We start from the raw sequence: 19831 nt of genomic DNA, 5'->3' as shown, positions 1-19831 counted from the left end.
TGTGTTGGCACCTACCACTCCATCCCAGTGTGCCCCGCCAAGTCCAAATGTGATTAGAAAGTGTCAACAATGCAGAAAAGCAGCAAATACTAACCGAGTCCCGGTGCCAGGGCGGCGGCTGTGGCTGGATCCAGCTGGAATGGATTGATCATGAGCTGAGGGTCAGCCGGGTTTTCCAGCTTCATTCCGGTCAGGCCTATGTTCTGGGCCAGGTAGTACTGGTAAAGCTCTGCCTCTGCTGGGGCCAAGCCCAGGTGCAGGTTATGTTGGATCTGCTTCATGTTCTGTTGCAAAAGCATCATATTATGCATGTGCTTTTCGCTGGTCATATGAATCCGGAGGTTCCTGGCCACGTTGGTCTCGTAGTCACAGACCTCGCACCGCCAGGTGGGTTTCTGTTTGGGTTTGGATGGAGAGGGTGTACCACAGCCACTGAGGCTGGTGTTGGGGGCCGGGGTAGAGTGGCCAAACACCTGCTCACTATTGCCGTTTTGGAGATTCTGAACGTTGTTCAGATGCTTGTCTGACTGCATATGAATACTGAGGTTGCCTTTGGTCGTGGTAGAGTAGTTACAAACCTCACAACGGAAGGGTTTATAGCCACACGTGTAACTCTCTCCCCGGGCAAGCCGTGGGTGAGGCTGTCCAGTCTTACAATACACACAGGAGCCTCCGGGCTCAGGGTGTTTCTCCTTCATGTGGGCCTCCAGGGTCTGCTGATATTTGTAGTGCCAGTTACATTTGGGACATTTGAGGGTTTTACACGAGTTCCTCGAATGCATCATAGTCATATGACCCCCAAGAGACCGAGAAGAGCCCAGCACCGTGTCACACTTGGGACACTCGATGCCACTGCCTGGAGAGCCATCTCCTCCAGGCCCAGGTGTGCCCGGCGTGCTGGGGGTGAAGCCATGCTGGTGAGGAGCTGCGGAACTGTCTTCGTCTCCCCGGGCTGCTGTGTCACTTGGCTGAGCTGCTGTGGCACTGTCCTTACTGGCACTGGGGTCAGCAAAGTCCTTGCCACCCGTGCTGTAGTTGGCAGCCACGCCACTGCCACTGGCCCTGAGGGCAGTAGGCTGCTTTTTCTTTTCGGGGTCGTCAGCCATCGTGGCCGCCGCCGAGGACGACAAGGTCCCCTTCTCGATGAATTTTAGCACACTGGATGATAAAGGAGAAATGCTTTGGTTTAAGAGAGAGAAATCTTTGCTAGCAATACTATCGGTGAGTTCACCTAACACTTCCTCGTCGTCGAGTTCGTGGGAGTAGGCGTCGTCCTCCTCCTCGTCTCCCGCCTCGGTGGGCTCACTTTTGACAGGGCACTCCCCGTTGGGGTGTAAGACGTTGCTCTCTTTTGGCCTTTCACAGTTGTTCTCTTGGTCTTTGCTCTCTGACATCTTGCTAGACTCAGATGATGAGTGGCTGAGGGAGACAGAGGTAATTGGGGTGTTCACCACTAAACTAGATAGCCCCCCCAGATTCACTTCAGCCTTTGGCATTTGGGTGATCCCCAGCGGCTGCTCTGCTGAGCTCGAGGTGGGGCTCGAGCTTCCTTTTAAGAAGGCGAAGCCAGCCGGCACCGAGTCACCATTTTCCACATGGAAAGCGCTCCATAAACCGCGGAAGGTCGGATCGGGTCCTATGAGGTTTGTAGTAGAAAAATGGGGATAAACAGAAGTGGATTTTTTTGGTTCCAGAAAGCTTATAAGAGGTTCTTTGTCTTTGCCAATCCCCTGTATTATGGCGGAGACGCATTTATTACTGAGGAGCTTCTGCTCCTCGTCGTTGAGGGTCATCCGATGGTCGTGCACAGCGTGGGTTACAAATGACCTGATATAACCGAAAGACAACTTGCACAAGAAACACATCAAAACAGGTTTCCTCTTCCCATCGCTCACACAACCATCGAATTTGGACAAGTCCACATTGCTAGGGACATCTTTGGACACACAGGAGTTTTTGGCTGAGCCATCACTGGTTAGATAGTCTTTCTCTCTCTTGTGTCGGAGATCATAGACACGGAAACTGTGCAACACAGGACCAACTCCTGCTAATGCTGAGGTATTTGGGAAAGCCTGGTCGGCTGTAAATGGTTTCCCGAGGGATGAAGCGATATGAAAAGTGTTGATGATCTGTGGGTAGAACGACATAGGTGCAGAAGCAGACTGATCGCTCTTCTCACCAGCCGATGCCAGGGAGTCCAGGAACATCGCTGTGGAAAAGAGTTTGCTGTTTGCCCCAGTCTGTGCATTCTGCCCACTTTCTTTGGAGTCCTCGATTATATATGCTGACCCATCGGGCTGGTAAACTATCTCCCCTGTTATATTCTCCACGTCACTGTCCTCTAACTCGCTGATCTCGCTCTCGTTGTCATCCTTCAGGACAGGAAGGCGGGCGTTCGGGCAGTGGTGTTCCATGTATTTCTGTAAACTGGGAAAAGAAGTGGCACATTCGTTGCAGGGTATCTCCTTGGCTGAGGTAACCTGAGTGGCAGCTGCATTCTCCACGCTGAAACCCAGCAAGACTTCACTTTTGCGCTCATCCGTTTTCAGGTTGTCATCTCTGGAGCTGTTTTCCCTGTCGGGCTCCATTCCTGCAACTCTCTCTGGCACCTCATTATCAAGTTGTGGCGTTCCACATAGCTTTGATGTGCTCTGCCCATTTTCCTGCCTTGAGATAGGAGGGGAGTCACAGGTTTCCATGGCAATTGCTACATGGGGATCTCATTTCATCCAGCCTGTCAGGGACCTGGATAAAAAATAAGGTGAGAGAAGCCATTTTTATTAAATAATGACACAGCTCACTAATAGCCCATCACTAATTTACAGCTGCTGTAAACTTGACTATCTAAAAAGGTGAGGGGAAGAACTTAAACCCATCACACCTATCTATCACAGCCAGACTTTGTATAAATGTAGCCAGATAATGTAGATAGCTATCGTAGGCATGTCTTGACATCTAAGGTGTTGTGGAAACAGCTATGAGTATTCACATAGAATCTAAAATTTGTATTAGTAATCCTGATCTTTTTCACTCCTGTTTTCTTTTAAAACAAACAAATAAAAAAACAAGAGGAATATACTACGCATATATATAGTAATATGCATAGTACATAGTACATATGCATAAATGCTTCTTTTTTTTAAAAAGAAGCAAACTTCTAGACTGAAGTAGAAATGGAAACGAGTAGCAAGTATAGAAGAACAATACAAATAACTTGTAATTTTTCAGATTTTTCTTTATGGGGCAATGTCTAAAAGAGGGAGGGAAAACAACAACTGAAAGGACCTTAGAATTAGAAATATTACAGACATAAGCAGAGCAGACCCAACTCTTCTCTGGTTTTCATTTTGCCAGGAAAGCAGCTTACTACAAATCTTCCCTCTTGAAAAAGCTCTCAGCAGGTATCTGGCTGGCTCTGATTAAGCACCAATCACAATTCCCCCCCACACTTCAGTTACTTCAATGGGCAACAGAACAGAAATTAATATTTACTGCAGCCAGTCCTATCATCCTGGGGGACAATCACTTTTACTCCGGTTTTTTTTTCTTCTCCCTTGCAATATGTAATGAACACCATTTCACATACAATTTTGATGTTATCAATCCTGTTGAGTTGCCTGTCTCTCAACCATTACCTCAATCAACATCTCCCCTGGCTTAACAAATCATAAACACATATTCCCCGTGAAAATCCTCAATCATTTTGTTTGAAGTTTTATTTATTTATTTTTTCTTCCAATAAACTTTCTTAGCTAAGGATATAATGCCCTCCATAAAAGCTGTATCAATTTCTGGAAGCAGAGAAAAATGCCAGGGGAAAGTTGAACATGCTGTCTATACAAAATGTGTTCCTCCACACGTGTGTGTGTGTGTGTGTGTGTGTGTGTGTGTGTGTGCGCGTGGCTGCCTGTATACTTCAGCTACTGTGACATCAGCTTGATTACAGCTAAGCTTCCCTGAGTCCCCACAGATCTCTCAGTTTGCAGAATGATGGGTCTGTACACAACAGTTGAGTGGCCTGAAACTTTAGTGTTTATTTTTGGCCTATGACATAGGCATGGCCTTGATTTTATGAAGGAGGGAACTCATAAAAGGGACTCATAACTTCAAGGCCAAGAATGCCTTAATTTAAAAGAATCAACACATTCACCCCCAATCCCTACAGTTTCTGAAGGAAGGAAGTTTGATGTTGTATTATACTGCAAATTCTGTCAGTTATGATAGACAAGCACCATCTCAGTCAGGATTCTCCTCCCAACCCTGTATTCTGTAGTCTTCACAGTGGCAGAGAGCTAAGACAACAAGAGAGAGGTTCACTAATGTTACTATCTATCTTAAAAATTCCTCTCAAAATTTCTCTTAGAAGGAAGACAGCATTGAAGGTCACTGACATAGAAACTAGGAGAAATAGCTTATTGATACTGTCCTTACTATAATCAAATCTAATCTTGTCAGCAAAATCAGAGGTAAGGGATCCATTCAGAATATATCAGAAGATCTTCATAGATGGAAAATGAAATCAAAATTCGTTTTGGTATTGGAGATGGTTAAAATGACATTCTAATTGCTCAAGAATCAAACATCACAAAGCTTAGTGTGTAATTTGAATCATTGATGAGCTCCAGGTTAATTATCCTAATGACATGCATGCAGCTTTTAAAACCCTGTGAAATAATCTGATAACCAGAACCATGAAAACCTAACAATTTTCTAATTAGGCCACAAACTTTAATGTTTACCTTTGCATTTACCAATTCTGCACAATATGCACATACTGAAGGCAGAAAAAAATGCCTAAAATAGAATTCCTTGATGGACTGAAAGAAATAAAGAATTCACAATGACACTAGGGGTCTGGAATGAAAGCAAGGTGGAAAGTGGTAAACTATGATGCTAATTAAAATACAAAGTTCCAGAAAACATAATGTTTTTTCCACAATGATAAAATAATGGACTAATCTCGGTTCATATATCTGATATTTGAAAGAAGATTAATCTTAACTATAAAGAGCAAGTAAAGCTACCAAGTGTCTTATAGTTTTGTAAAAGTTTCTAAGTATTGCATTATTACTGGAATTCAACTTTGTCTTTATCCCTACATTATTCCTCAGGTCTCACTCTCTCTTCTCTCTCTCTCTCTCTCTCTCTCTCTCTCACACACACACACACACACACACACAGACCAAGAAAAAATTCACTTCACTGATTACACACATTCTAAATGTACCTCAAATGAGTTATGGGTAATATGTAGTTAATAATTTTGGCCACATGCCAAATGGACTGCACAATGTATCATCTCCCTATTTCTCTATATAAAATAGATTTCCCTTTTTAATTCTACCTTAAAAGAGACACAAGTGACTACACAAAATATTATAGAAGTTATATTAAAGATCCATCAAGGGTCAAACCAATGTGTTAGAATATATATTGTTATAATATTCCCATATAATGTTATACAAAATTGTCTATGAATGTTTTCCCAATAAGCTATACATTAATCAGAAACTATGTCAAATACATAAATAAGTCTTCTACACAATCAAAATATTTCATTCCAAAGGCAACAACAACAAAACTATTTAAACTGATATAGCTGGAAATATATTACCTGACTTTTTTTTTCTATAACTATTAACTGTAACTAACCATCATCATGTTTATCAGTCTATTCTGATGGGATCATTTCAGTTCATGCAGTTACAAAGTTATTTAGATCAGCCTGAACAGTGACACTGAGGATGATGCTAAGTGATTTCACTGTCATCAATGTCAGATGACTTTTTTCTTTTATCGATGTGATCCATTTAGGAAATTTATGCCAGTTTTGTGTAAGTCCCAGCATAAAGATCACAAAGCCAACGATTTAACTTAAGCCACAGAATTCATTCCAAAATGACTGCATACAAAGTTAATTCACTAAAAAAGTTACTTCACCATTTTAGCTGTCTTCTATTTAGTCTTCACCAATTTGTCATCCACAATGCCAAACATTCTTTTTTTAAAAACCAACAAAGTCCTTCAGAAATTCGTAAGAGAAAACTTAATGTAATTTTAATGCTAAAGTCAGAGCAATACATACCTGCCGGTCTGCTTAATATGTGTACTTTTTTTTTTTTTTGGTATTCTCAGTATTTCACAAGATTTGTCACTTTGATCATATCAAATCCCTCTTTCGGAAATAATGTACAAGATGCAGAAAAGAACTTTTCTCTCTCTCTCTCTCTCTCCCCCCCCCTCTGCTTTGCTTTCGTCTGCAGTCACTGCTGCCCAAACTCTGCTCTGCTAAATGACCAAACCCACCTACAGGAGCCAGACTAATGAAAGGGGTCCTCTCTGAACAATAGAAGAATTCCTTTGCATTCAGCAAGCAGATTTCCCATTAGAACCCAAAAATCAGAGAGGCCAGTTTTACCTCTGTTTTTTAATTGAGATTGTCCCAGCCCTCTTCTACGGTCCAGTGAGACAGTGTTTGTGAAATGATTAAAAAGAACGTGATCTGATCAAGAGGCCAGAATAATAGGAAAGGAATGCTAGGTTAGCCACTCTGCTAAGTGCTGGGAAAGGAGACCAATGTGCTTCTTAGCCTATTGTTTTCATTCTCATCTACTCTTTAGCCATTTCAAAGCGCTCTGAATTTTTATCTACTCCATTTTAAATGGCTTAAAAGTTGTCCACTTACAAGAAAATATGATAACAAGTTACAAATCAAAAATATAGAAAATAAATAAAAATCCTTGAATTATATCAAGTTTCCAAAGGTCATCACTGTCTCTGCTGTGGCCTTTTCCCCATTCCAAATCCTCTATCAATATGTCATAGTGAGTTAGACAAAGACAAAAGAGAGGCGCAGTGTGAAAACGGCACATATATCTAATCCTGACAAAGCAATGAATAGACCTTCACAAGTATAATTATACTTGTTTATTTGTTGCCACGTACAGAGAACTGATGAAAAAAATCCATCAAAGTGGTATTATGCAGACACCAGAGCTTCTTTTCTTTGGTTGCTAAAGCCACATTGAGGCTTAAATTCCTTATTGTTAAATTCAGAAGAAAGAAAAAAAAAGATTTTTGGTTGGACTTTTTTTTTTCCTTGCATCAGTTGCTGACAGATCTTTTGTGTACCAGGCTGTGTTAGTTCACACCACTACCTCATTTTTACTCACATTGGAATTCATAATTACAAACCACTGTACAGAAGCTTTTAAAAGGGTGTGGTGTGCTGACCAAGAGAAGAAGGTAGTGAAATTGTCCTTTTCTTACGGCTTCTCTTTTGATATAACCAAACATAGGTAAATACCTAGGTGGAAACCCTACTTACGTCAGAAGACATCTCTGATCTCCATCCTTTAAGGTGTTTTGTTTTTTTTTTAAACCAGCCTTCTCTACAGTTTGCTTATTTTAGAAGATATTTAGCATTTCATAGCATTTAATACTCCCACTGCAGTCTTAAAAATATTAGTAAAAGGAAGGCAAACAGAGAATGTCGAAGGATGGCAAATATGAAGGGAAAAGGTTTCAAACCCAACTATTAAGAAGCCATTATGTTCCAATAGACACTAAATCAAATAACTTAACAAAAGCACATTTTTTTAGAGGTAGGATGGGGAGCCAAGCAAGCTTTTCTCTGGCAGCATAGAAATATATCAAAGTAAATGCAATCTGCATAGTTAATGTTTGTGAGCTTTACAATTTAAAACAGAAAAGCTGTAATTTTTCTTTGCTGGCAATCTGGAAACACTCTGGAGTTAATTACAGCTGATTCGGAGTGAACCACACAAACAAAGACCAGTCTATGTCCAGACAATTATACTGCATTAACCAGCTTAGAGCTTCCTGCTGATGTTTCAGGCCTCTTCTGTTACACCCTTCTACCTTCCCAGCACGAGAGAAAATGCTTCTGCAAGAAGGAATTAATGAAGAGAACTGCAAAAGAATGTGTGACGACCTCTCCTGACACGGCAAAAACTTTCCACCCATGTCATGACAAAGGGGAGAAGGTAATTAAGTTTGAATAGAAGGATGTAACCAAATATATTCCGCATTTAAAACAAGCACATTTTTAAGAAGGGAAAGTTTACAAAGACAAATGGCAGTGTGCAAGTCAACGAAGTCATTTTTCCCTGGCCCTCTCTCATTTTTCTCATTAAGCTAAATTAGTTATTCAATGCAGATTTGTTTCTTTCTCTATAAATAGGACCCTTGTGGTTGATGCAAAGTCTTCTAGTCCTTCTTTGATTCTTTTCCATTTTCCCTCTTTCTCTCTTGCTACCCTCATTTCCCTTTATCCTCTCTCACATCACTAAGTTTACATGTACTTTTGTGTCACAATTCCATGTGCCTTGCAGAACTAAAGAGGAAAGGTATACTTTACCACTGAGTCCAATAGTTCTTAATTTGATTAGTTATGGGAAATAGGAGTTTTACCGTTTTCTTTACAACTTTAATCAAACTCCAGTTACTTTTCTTTGAGAGGAATCAATAATCTCTCTTTAACCAAATTATTATATGACTCATTTTATTTGTTTGCTTCAGGAAAATTTCAGAATCAGTAGACAAAGAGGACCCAATACTTTCACTACCACTGCAAACAAACTTTGGTACTTTTAACCAATCTAGCTGGTTTCTACTTGTCTTGTGCATTCTAACTGGAAATGAGTAGCTTGCATTGGTGTAAGACAAGGACACGAACAGTAATTATGTTCAGTGCCTCTTTCTGATTCTTTGATACTGTTTTGCTCCTATTCCAGCTGACATTGGGGTTTTGTAGTGATTGCTTCATTAACGGGTAAGGATGTCCTAATCAGCTAAAGTATTACTAGAAAGCTGTTGTTTGCCAATATTTGAGAATATGCTGACTTTTTATGCTTCCTCTAACGAAGGAAAGGGAACTTCTGAATGCAGTTACTCAGACATACTTAAGTGTTAATTCATCTTCCCTTGTCTTGTCTATGCAAAGGAGTATTTGAGATATGTGAATATATGAACCTTTAACTTTTTCTTCTTTAACAAAATAGATTTCTATTAAATGATTGGGTATTATATAAAAATATATAAATATACTCCCTAAAAATACCAGATTATATAAATTGATGTCAGTTTTATAAGCATTCCAGTAATGGAGACATTTATTTCCCTTCTTAGATCCTCTCCCTCAATGCTTATCATATTTGAGAGTTCAAGTGTATCATACCACTAAATATGCCTTAACAGGAAACCCTTTAGTTTACCTTAGAGGGAAAAAATATGGTCTACATCAATCATTTTTGAACATTTATAAATCACAGTTTCCATGTCTTTTGTACATTTCTGTTGTTGATCTTTAAAATGTAGTTGACTATTCTCTCTGGCCTATCTACAGAGCGTTGAGTTGATAATACTTTTAAAGCCATCACTTAGGAACACTTAAAAAGTAATCTTAATTGGTTTTATAAGTATAGAAGTTTTGGCTTCAAAAAGAGATTTACTAGATGAGTGAAAAATCACTGCACATGTTATTTATCTCATCTACAATGTATATATCTGTATTTTCCCTCAATTATTCATATGTAGAACTGATAGATGAACTATTGACAACTGATTATGTGAAAGAGAAAACAGTGTGTAATTATTTACATTTCACTTTCCTCCACCAATATAATTGCATAACCAATATAGCAACAAATGCAATAGTGTAAATACATTAAAAAAAACATTCCTTGCAGGTTATACCTATATAATTATCCTCATAAAACTAATCACAGGTTCAGGTATTTCAGCAAACATTCGTATTTCCTGAGCAATGATTTCAATGCTTTTACATGATTTCAAGTAGTTTGAGTGAAGAAAGTTATATGCATAATTCTTTAAATCACAACCAATTGACTCTTAGTTCATAATATTCTTAACATCTACCAAATAAAAGTCTTTTTTATATCCCATGTACATATTTTAAATTACCTTATATTAAAAACCACATTAGGACTAGCATAATCAAGAATGTAAGTGGACTGCCAAGTTTTCTTCTGGATGAAATATTGGCAAATTCATGTTTGATTACCAAGATGATTTGGTTATTTTATTTCTATTATGAAGAGCTTTTTGTTTGGGGTTTTCCTTGTTTTCTTTCTTTCTTCTCTTTTTTCATTCTTTTTGGCCTGAAAGTTAATTTGACTGCTGCCCATCAGTGAAGTGAGCAATTCTGTAATTAACTTTTGTGTTTTAAATGTATGAACTTTAATTAGATTTCATTATAAACAAACAAACGTCAACCATAATTATAAGCTCCTTGGTTTACCCACATATTATCCCTTTTCAAACAAACTTGATGTCAGACAAATTAAAATCAAGCAGCCAGCAATTTTGAGTTGAATTTTACATGATCTGCTGGTAACCTGATTACTTTAACTTCAATATCATTACAGGAAAAGTATTTCAGGAAAAATAATTACAAGAATTCCAACAGGAGACAAGCTTAATTGTATTGATTCAAAAGATGCATGGTCACAGGAGCCATGTTGAAAGAATAATGTTATCTCAAATCTACAGTTTCTATTAAAATGAAATTGTCCAGCATGAAAGAAGCAATTTAAGATTAGTGTCTGCAGAACTAGAGATACCAAACTAACTAAATAATTATCTGTGCCCAATTATCTTATACTTTAAGTAGCAAAATATCAGTGTGGAACAACTACAAGGCCTGAGCTTTGCAGGTTTATTTACTGACTGTTGTATCTATTAGGACCAAGAACAAGTGGAGCTGTCAGGACATAATGAAGGTAAATGATTAGTTAGCACCAAGCCTGAACTCTTCTTCAATGCAATAAGAGTTAATTAAAGTTTACCACCAAACATCAACCAAAGCAGGATGTTGATCAGGTTTCAGTATTAAGTGCAAACAGACAATAGTTGGCAGCAATTAGTGCTGCTATCAAATGACATGCAATGATAATTATACATTTAAAACAGCTAAAGAGCTGGGGGAAAAACTAATCAGCCTCTTTGACGACAAATACTCAAAGGGCAGGAAACAGGTATCAGATTATTCCACTTTAACACTGTAAATCAATAGAATTAAACAAGAAAAGGTTGTATGGGTACATTATCTGAAACAGAACAGTTAACTGGACCCAAAATGAAGTAAATCTGCTACTATTGGTCTATCAAAGATAAGAACTCCTGGGACTAAAGAAAATAAGTTACTTTTCAATTAAAGTTTCAGAAAGAACTCTGTGTAAAGAAATTTTCTGGGTTTCCTGTGAATTCAACAGTGTAACCAGTATTTCACCATCAGTATTGTTATTTAAATTGTTAACTTTCACTCTACTGTACTGTCAGATGGACTTTATACTTGAAAACTACTTTTCTGTATTCAAATATTATCTCTCTGGAAAGCTTTAAGATGGATGAAAGGGTTGAATTCTTTTCAAGGTAGCTAAACTTAAAACAAAAGCTATGTATACACATTTAGCATATGGTATGCAGGTCTTTTCTTGAAGCCATTCAAACCTTTGACTTCAATCTTGTTGAAAAGTCAAAGATCCTGAAAACAATATATCCCTTAAAATTGTGGTCATCAATTTAGATCATGCTTTTCCATAGTTTCAGGGTGGCAACCTAGAGCGGGTCTCCAGAAATGTGCCCATCCTCATGACTTCCACCTCTCCATTTTCTCAACTAATTCTGTTAGGCTCAAGATTTGTACACAGCATTGACTAATCCCTAAATTTCCCTGGAGTTAAATCTAAGCCATGGCTGACTCCTAGTACCAAAAAAAAAGGGGGGAGGGAGGGATTCTGTCTCCAAAAGCCCTTTTGCCCCTTCAGCACTCATACACTCATTGGCCCTGACATTTTCACTTCAGCCATGACAAATGAGCTGATGACTCTGATGTGATTGCACAGGAGGATGGCTTTATCGAAAGCTATATCATTAACTCTCATCGCCATCTCCTTATAAGGCCCTTCTGGGTTCCAATAATGAGTTGTGAAATTTTGAGGGGAAAAATGTATTGGTAAATATATGCACTGTAAGTAATCAGAAACCAATGTCATCAAAGGGAGAAAAGTGAAGCCTGAATGAACGGGATTGGGGGGTGGTGGGGGAAAGTCTAGCATTTAAGTTAATGTTGCTCTGGGGATTTAAGTAACTCCACTCAACCTCTGCCCCAGTGAAAGCCAGCCAGCTGACTGTCTTTTAAAGGTCCTTTAGCCTTGTTCTTCTCAACATGGAGGCTGGAGCAGAGCATACATAATTTGTGAAGTGACACAAATGAAGCTTTTCAGATAAACATGGCTAATCAATTGGTAAACTCAACCATTTCTTTGTTTCTGCCCCCATGTCATACCTAGTTTATTCTCATACCCTTTGTTTCCTAGTGCATTAAATCTCTCCCAATTCCCTTTTGTCCAGGGGCAGGAGAGTATGATTGTCAGAACCAGTGTTACTCTGAGATCATTGTATTTTCGATTAGAAAGAAGCAATATTTTTCTAACAATTATTAAATGTGAAACTTTTCAAGCTCTTTGTGAAGGAAAGTCTTTCCATTTCATATAAAGACCACAACCTTTAGATTAAGTGAGAACCCAAGTTCCAAGTTGCACAGGTCTTGTTACATACACTCAGGAGTTTACAGAGTAGATCCTTGTTACAACCTCTTTCTCTCCATTCATCTGAGGACACCCAGCCAATCAGAGTCAACTCCCCTATAACAGACTGCCAGAGAGGAGGTCAGGCTTTGAGGTAAAGTGCTATTCACTCTTGGACCATGCAAGGAGCTCTTTATTCCTGTCCTTATTGGCATCAGTCCCCTTTCCTAGAGCAAGAACAAAGCCAAGTGCTCCTGTGAGGTTTATGAATAAATCAGAGGTGAGCCACTTTAAGTGCTGCCCGTGATTTCCTTGTTGACAGTGAGCACTTAAACAGCCTTCTATGACCAGCAACTTCTGGCAAACCATAATGATTCCTAATCTGCACCCTGCTTCACTGCAGGATGATTATGTGACCCACCCTTATGTTTCCTGCAAGTTTTCACGCTTCAGGCAATTTTTGTTCTATCTGTAAAAGTTAGCTTTACAATCCCACCAGCCAGTCATCACAGGAATTGGGACACCTGAAGAAATTCATTTCGTTAGGAAAAACTACACACACACACACACTCCTCAGAACAATGAAAAATAAATTTCATATTCTTGTTGTAGAAGCTTAATCACCTAAAATGAAAAATGAGTTAAATAGTTCACTGATAGGCACAAAGGCATTCACACTCACACTCATACACTTGCAAGATTCCATCACCTGTGTGCTCTAGGTATGTGATGTTTTCCAGGAATCTCTATGAGCTTCAATTGCTTATCAATGAAACAAGGGGATTTTTATTCTACCCCATTCCAATGGCAGCAATCTATGGTTCTAATATGAAAACCCACTTAGATTGCACTGAAAGATAAAGTTCTCTGTGGAATTTTCCAACATAGCATGAACTGATTTTATGTTTTATATCCCCCCTACACACACACACACACACACACACACACAACACACACACACACACACACACACACAACACACACACACACACACACACACACTCACACACAGCATGATTTCAAGAGGAGAAACAGATTCCAGGAGCATAGAAACTGAAATTTTCTATTGTATGCTTTTAATGATCATTCATTCATTCATTCACCAGATAAATACTAAGCACCAAAGTGTTTAAAATACATATCTACCACTGTGGATAGATTTGGGTGCTGCCTTCAAGATAGCTATAATTTATCTGAAGAAATCCTTAAGAATTACTCCCACACACACACACATACACACACACACACACACACACACTGCTAAATCATTGCTTCCCTTACTGAAGTATATACTTACTCTAATCAATATTCACTATATGCATAGACTTAAGGAAATATGTTCCAAATAAACTGTCAATTCAAGGTTCACTGTGGAGTTTTTTCTTTAAAAACATCTTAACTATTTCACAAACAAACATACATAAATATTAAGCAAAACTCAAACACAAAATCAGGAGGCCATAACCCAAATGCAGTTATATTTCTCATAAAATGCAAATAAAATTTCAAAATGTTTATTAAAATTATTAAAATTAGATTCAAAATGATAAAAGACCAAAAAGATTTTTAAAACTATAACAAAGATATATTTCATTATCTGTATGGTTCAAAATTATATACATATATACATACTTTAATAAACTATGAACCTGGTTTGTTCTCCATAAGATATAGTATTATACAAAGATAAAGAACTGTTGATCTCCTTCAAATTAAGCCACAGACACCCCAAACTTGGCAATAAAATCCCCTAAGAAAATGTAGGGATTCTATAGATATTACTATAGTTTAAAAAGTTGTATTTCTTCTGTAGGTTGATGCGAGCAGTAACAGTACTTGCATTCCTTTCATAGCATTACAAAATATTTTAATACCAATTATGTAAAAAGTCACTTCTATGATTTCTAGTCCAGTGTTGGAAAATCCCCTAATTCATAGGCTTTCAGGCAGACTGGGTCAACTGCAAAACTAAAATAAGCATTGTGGTCTCTTCTATTATTGTGTTTAATGGACAGTCTGGAATCTTGAGTTTATGTGGATTGACCAAGGACTGAATTATTTAAAACTGTTTCTTTCCTAATTTGCTTCTTAGATAATTGAAGAACCAGAAACACACTAAATATCTAGAAGCCCTCAGAACCAAATCAACTCGTGATGATGTAGTGTCAGATAATACGTGGTAGACTACTCAACTAGATGCCAATAGGAAAAACAAAGGAGATAAGGCTACTGCTTTTCTATACAATTTCTTTCTCCTTCTCCCATAGAGGGGCATCTTTACAACATCTGTGTGGATTTGCTTTATCACAAGCTCTCTAATTGAACATTACATTCAAGATAGCTGTTTGGGGGAGGGACATATCTGCGTATATCGCCCTGTCACATTCAATTAATTTTATGTTCACCACATTTTGATCTCATGCAATTTCCACATCCATCTTAAGATGTGAGGAAACTGAGGCTCAGAAAGATAAAGCAACTTGGGTAAATTCACACATTCAAGAATTTAACTTCTCTATCTTAGAAATCTAATACAATCCCTGTCGGCCACTCAGTTGTCCAAAAAAATGAAATTGATTTTCATATGTCTAAAATTAAAATGAAAACAAACTCATTTAAAAAGTAAACAGAATCAAAGAACACTTGGCTCTACTTTTCACTGTCTCTGCACACTAGTTGCCTCTAAAACACTTCAGCCTTGTCTGCATTTATTTTCCATATGCAGCATAGAAACATTGTTCTTGTTCACACTGTGTTCATGATTATTAAAAGTACATTTTAGGTCACTGAGATCATCAGTATTTTTCTGATCCATAGACTTTTCTTGGCCTGGAAACACCTACTCTAACCTCTCACCACATAAAAATCCACTTTAACAGCCACAGTGATAAAAGGCCATCCAGAGTCTATGGTTCCTCTCGGTCACAATTTCTCTGAGAAGACACTATGGTTGTTGGACTATCATAGCCTAATTACCTTTTCTACCGTTCACCATACACATGATCTTCATATTCATTCATACCATGAGCCCTTTTCAATATACCTGAGCAACTATAGTCCTTAAGTGACAATATTTCAGTTTTGTCATCACATGCACAACCCATTTTGTAAGTCAATAATAACTTCCCCTGAACTCAATATCTATTATTATGAAATAAGCCAAGTGTACCGGCAGTTTCCAGACTCTAGTATTTTGAGAGTTTTTAAATACCTTGCCACTCTACCTACTCTCTTCTGTGAGACTGTATTGGCCAGTTCTTAGAAGATGAAAAACAGTGAGTGAGTCTATAGAAGGAAATTCCACAGGGTACCACTGTGAGTGCATCTAAAGAGGAGAGGAAAGAAGTATTGTGGAAAGAAGGCTCATGTGTGTGGATATGTGTGTACTCGTTCCTGATGGAGGAGAATGTTAGCAAGGATGAAATAATTGTGTCTACTACACCAAAAGAGATCATTCATTTTTAATTAATGGCCTGAGCATTATTAACATCACTCCAAAATTTATGCTTCCGAGAGAGAGAAAGAGAGAGAGAGAGAGAGAGAGAGAGAGAGAGAGAGAGAGAGAGAAAGAGAACTATAAACTGCATTTCAAAGGACCCATATTATTAAACTACTGCAGGTATAATGAAGGGGTCCTAAAAACTATAAATCTACTGACGATTTGACTTTTTCCATTTATATGTCCAAGCAGGTAAATTTAAGATTCTCCAAAAAACTTCTTTTGTGAAGTTGTATTTTGTTTTGATTTTTAACAATACTAATTTATGGAATATACCATCTCATGTCTTTATATATTTTAACATTGTTACAACTATAGATTTCCTTTCTTCTTTACAGTGAAGGAAAATAATTTTATGGACAGTTATAAGATGCCTACCTTAACCACTATATTAATTTTCCCTGGTTAAAATGATTCCGACCTAAATAAATATTTGCACAATGTTTCTGCTCTTATAACTAGAAAACAATGGAACCTATCAACTTTGCCTTTAAAGATAAATGTACCACCATTAAAGGTAAAGGACCACCATTCAGTAATTATCATCAGATCACTGATATAACCTCAGGACAAACAACACTCTATCATTTGAATATCTGATACTGGAGTGTGAACTTCTAACCTGGGTGTGCAAATCACTTATTCAAAACTTGCATGGACCATCAGGAGATCCTGACTTTTTCACTAAGTGTATTAAAATCTTAAATGGTGTGAATTTTTTTAACCCTTGTGTATTGAAGTGGCTCATTATACCAGGGATATTACTTGCCAACTACAACTTTAGCCTCACAGCTATTTTTAAGTTCAAATATGCCTCCAAAAGGCAAATATTTTATTTCATTCACAAAACTTTAAAGGAATAAAGAGTAGGAAGCAGCCATTCTTGAGCTGAGGATTTTATATCAAACCTGAAACCATATCAACCTTTCAAGGCAACTTGTGAACCTCCAAAACTAGGGAATTAACAGAACATTAACTCCAGCAAGATCACAAGAAGTACAATCCCTATGCAAGAAAATAATGCCATTGAGCCCTCATTAAAAGCCCATTTTGTCCTTAGCCATCAAAGACTGTGAGTGCACTAAGATCTTGGTTATATCATCAGGGATAACTCAAACAAGTGCCAAGAGAAATTGTGCACTTTCAGTTCTCACATGTGTCCATCTGTTCACATATAAACATATATTCTGCTTTCTGTCTCATTCCTACAATCTTGATATCAGAATACCCTGGGCTTTTGCCCATTTCCTGAGAATGCAGACATCACATAAGCTACTATTAACCCATGTGTGATCCACTTCCACGGTGGCTGGAGCACTGCCAATTACAACACATGGTGCCTGGTTAACAATGTCTTAAAATATAAATGAATTTATTTTTTAAATTAACACATTTTTCTTATGGAAATACCTTAATAAGCCCTTATACGTGTAAAAAAATAGCCTCCATGTGGATTTTTTTGTTCTTTTAAGACTTTTTTCAAGCATATCATAAAGTTAACCATAAAAGTTTCTGAAACAATCCAGAATTTCTTGACAAATTTTAAAAAGGAGTGTAATAAAGAATTTGGGTGACTTTATAACAAAGATCAAACACTTTTCCTTTATAATAAATATGCTGCACTCAAGAGGCAACCCTTATACTTTAATTTATGTGCAACACTTCTGATTTCCCAAGTTTCCATATAACCATCTTAATAGTACCTCAGCAACTGAACCACTAAAGTGATACAGTAAATAGAAGTCCTACCATCTAGCAACAAACCAGTTAGGTTAATATCTGGTGGGCTCTTTCAGTCCTGCTCTGAGGCAGTCTTCAATGGATCATTTGTGGTGACCCTAAACCAGAAAGAGCTTATTTAAAATGTATACATATAAATAACCATCTACACTGCTATCAATTTACATACATACAAAGAAACCAGTTCCCACCTCTGAAAATATCTTTAATACTTATGGCATTTTAACTGCCCTAATTATGGTTGAAGAAACATCATTAAGAGCTCTGATCTCATTGTCAACTGATAACTAGTCACTGCCCCAACTAGTGACAAGGGAAAACCTCACTGCGAATATTTCTCAGAATGAAGCTACACCACTTAGACATTTAAAAGAGACTTATCTTTAAATGAAGCATATGAGATACTGACCAAAGCACCATGAAAACTGCAGTCAGAACTTTATGAAAATATAACTGTATTTTCCAACTATATTCTCTTCTTATATACCTTCCCAGCAGCAAAGCTGATAGGGCCTTTTATAACACTTAACATTTCCAAGTCAGAACACACAACTCTTTCCTCAGTGAAGTATTCTGCCAATTGAGAGTTATTTTCAGTCAATGGGTTAGGGGGGTCCCTGTGTGTTTCATCCTTAGATGAATCAAATGTGCATACCACATTCCTGACCCCTTCTAAAAACAATTGTTGTTGTTGTTGTTGTTTGTAGGGTGTTTGTGGGGGCTTTTAACCATCAAAGTGCTGGGGAATTTGTGATATGCACTACGCAATATCTGGCTAGGATGGCATGTTTCTGAAAGCTCCTATATGCAAACTTCTGCTGGTCACCCCCAGGCTGCACTATTGTCATATGTATTATAATCCCAAAGATGATGGAAACTCAGGACATCTTAGAAAGTTGCTGAAATCTGAGCCATTGCTTGTTTTCTCAAGTCTTGGACAAACATAACTTTAGAGAGAGCAGGGCACAGACATAAAGAAAGAGAAGTCTGCATTTCCATCTTCCTTTCATCTTAGTCATTCAGTCAGCCATTCAGAACCCTATTCAACAGAGCTTTTCATTATGCAAAAAAAATGCTAATCCTTTTCCGATGCTTTCACACTTGTATAAACCCCAATTCCTTCAACTGAAAAGCAATTATATCAGTTTACCTTTCTGTTAAAAACAGGATTAATATTCCAATAACAGACTCTCCTGTCTTTTTCCTATCTTTTTTTTTCTCTTTTGCATTAAGAAACCAGAGATTATTAGTAGAGACATTCTTGGAACAAGAATACATTATTTTAAGTATGATTATGTTAGCCAATGGGTAGAAAAAGGAGTAGAAGAAAAAGTCCTTTAGTTACTGCAGAAACTCTTCTGTTACAGAACTGACCTTCCCTGTACAGATGCCCAAAGAGAATGAGGCTCACTCTGGTCTATTAATCAGAAACAAATTATGAAAGAATGTAGCTGGACTGGTTGACACTATCCGGTCTTGGGAGACTCAGTAACAGCCTAGTAACAATGTCCTCTTCATGGGTAATGAACAGCCATGACAAATGGGGCAGAGAAACTATTTATTTGCATATGCAAATTCCCACACGAGGGAAACATGTACAAACAAGTGTCATTGTAAGGTGGATTAGGCAAACAACGCTTTCTTTTTAGGACATTCTGAAGCCCAGAACATTAGTCAGCACAATTAAACCAGTCTCCATGGAGACTAATGAAATTTCACCATGGTATGAGTTAAATTAGATAGCTAGTTATGTGTTTCCACAATTCAACTTGAAATCCATTATTGCCTCAGAACAATACAACAATTGTGCCTAGCTGATCTTTGCCAGTTCAACAAGCTCCTAAGTTGACAATTTGCATATGTTAATATAATTAAGCACTAATTACATGAAACTTGTACATATTCACAAGCACTTTCCCTGGGCGCTTCTCAGTTTGAACCTTGGCCAAGTCTTTAACCCTTAGCATGGATTTAGAGGGGGAAAAAAAGAACCCTCTGCCTGTGGGTACAGCCCCTAGGC

The 19831-nt window shown here is 37.8% G+C and overlaps 1 protein-coding gene across 1 annotated transcript in view; it reads right to left on the bottom strand.

The window, feature by feature from the left end:
- Zfhx4 (zinc finger homeobox 4) overlaps positions 1-19831 on the bottom strand; it is a 191281-nt gene that overhangs the window by 165624 nt on the left and 5826 nt on the right. Inside the window, exon 2 of the mRNA XM_013028432.1 lies at positions 95-2745. Coding sequence (XP_012883886.1) covers positions 95-2699 — 2605 coding nt within the window. The 5' untranslated portion in view covers positions 2700-2745. The remainder of the gene's footprint in view (positions 1-94; positions 2746-19831) is intronic.

This window comes from Dipodomys ordii, unplaced genomic scaffold (assembly GCF_000151885.1).
Source record: "Dipodomys ordii isolate 6190 unplaced genomic scaffold, Dord_2.0 Scaffold109, whole genome shotgun sequence".
NCBI lineage: Eukaryota > Metazoa > Chordata > Mammalia > Rodentia > Heteromyidae > Dipodomys > Dipodomys ordii.
This window is presented reverse-complemented; position numbering and strand designations above follow the sequence as displayed.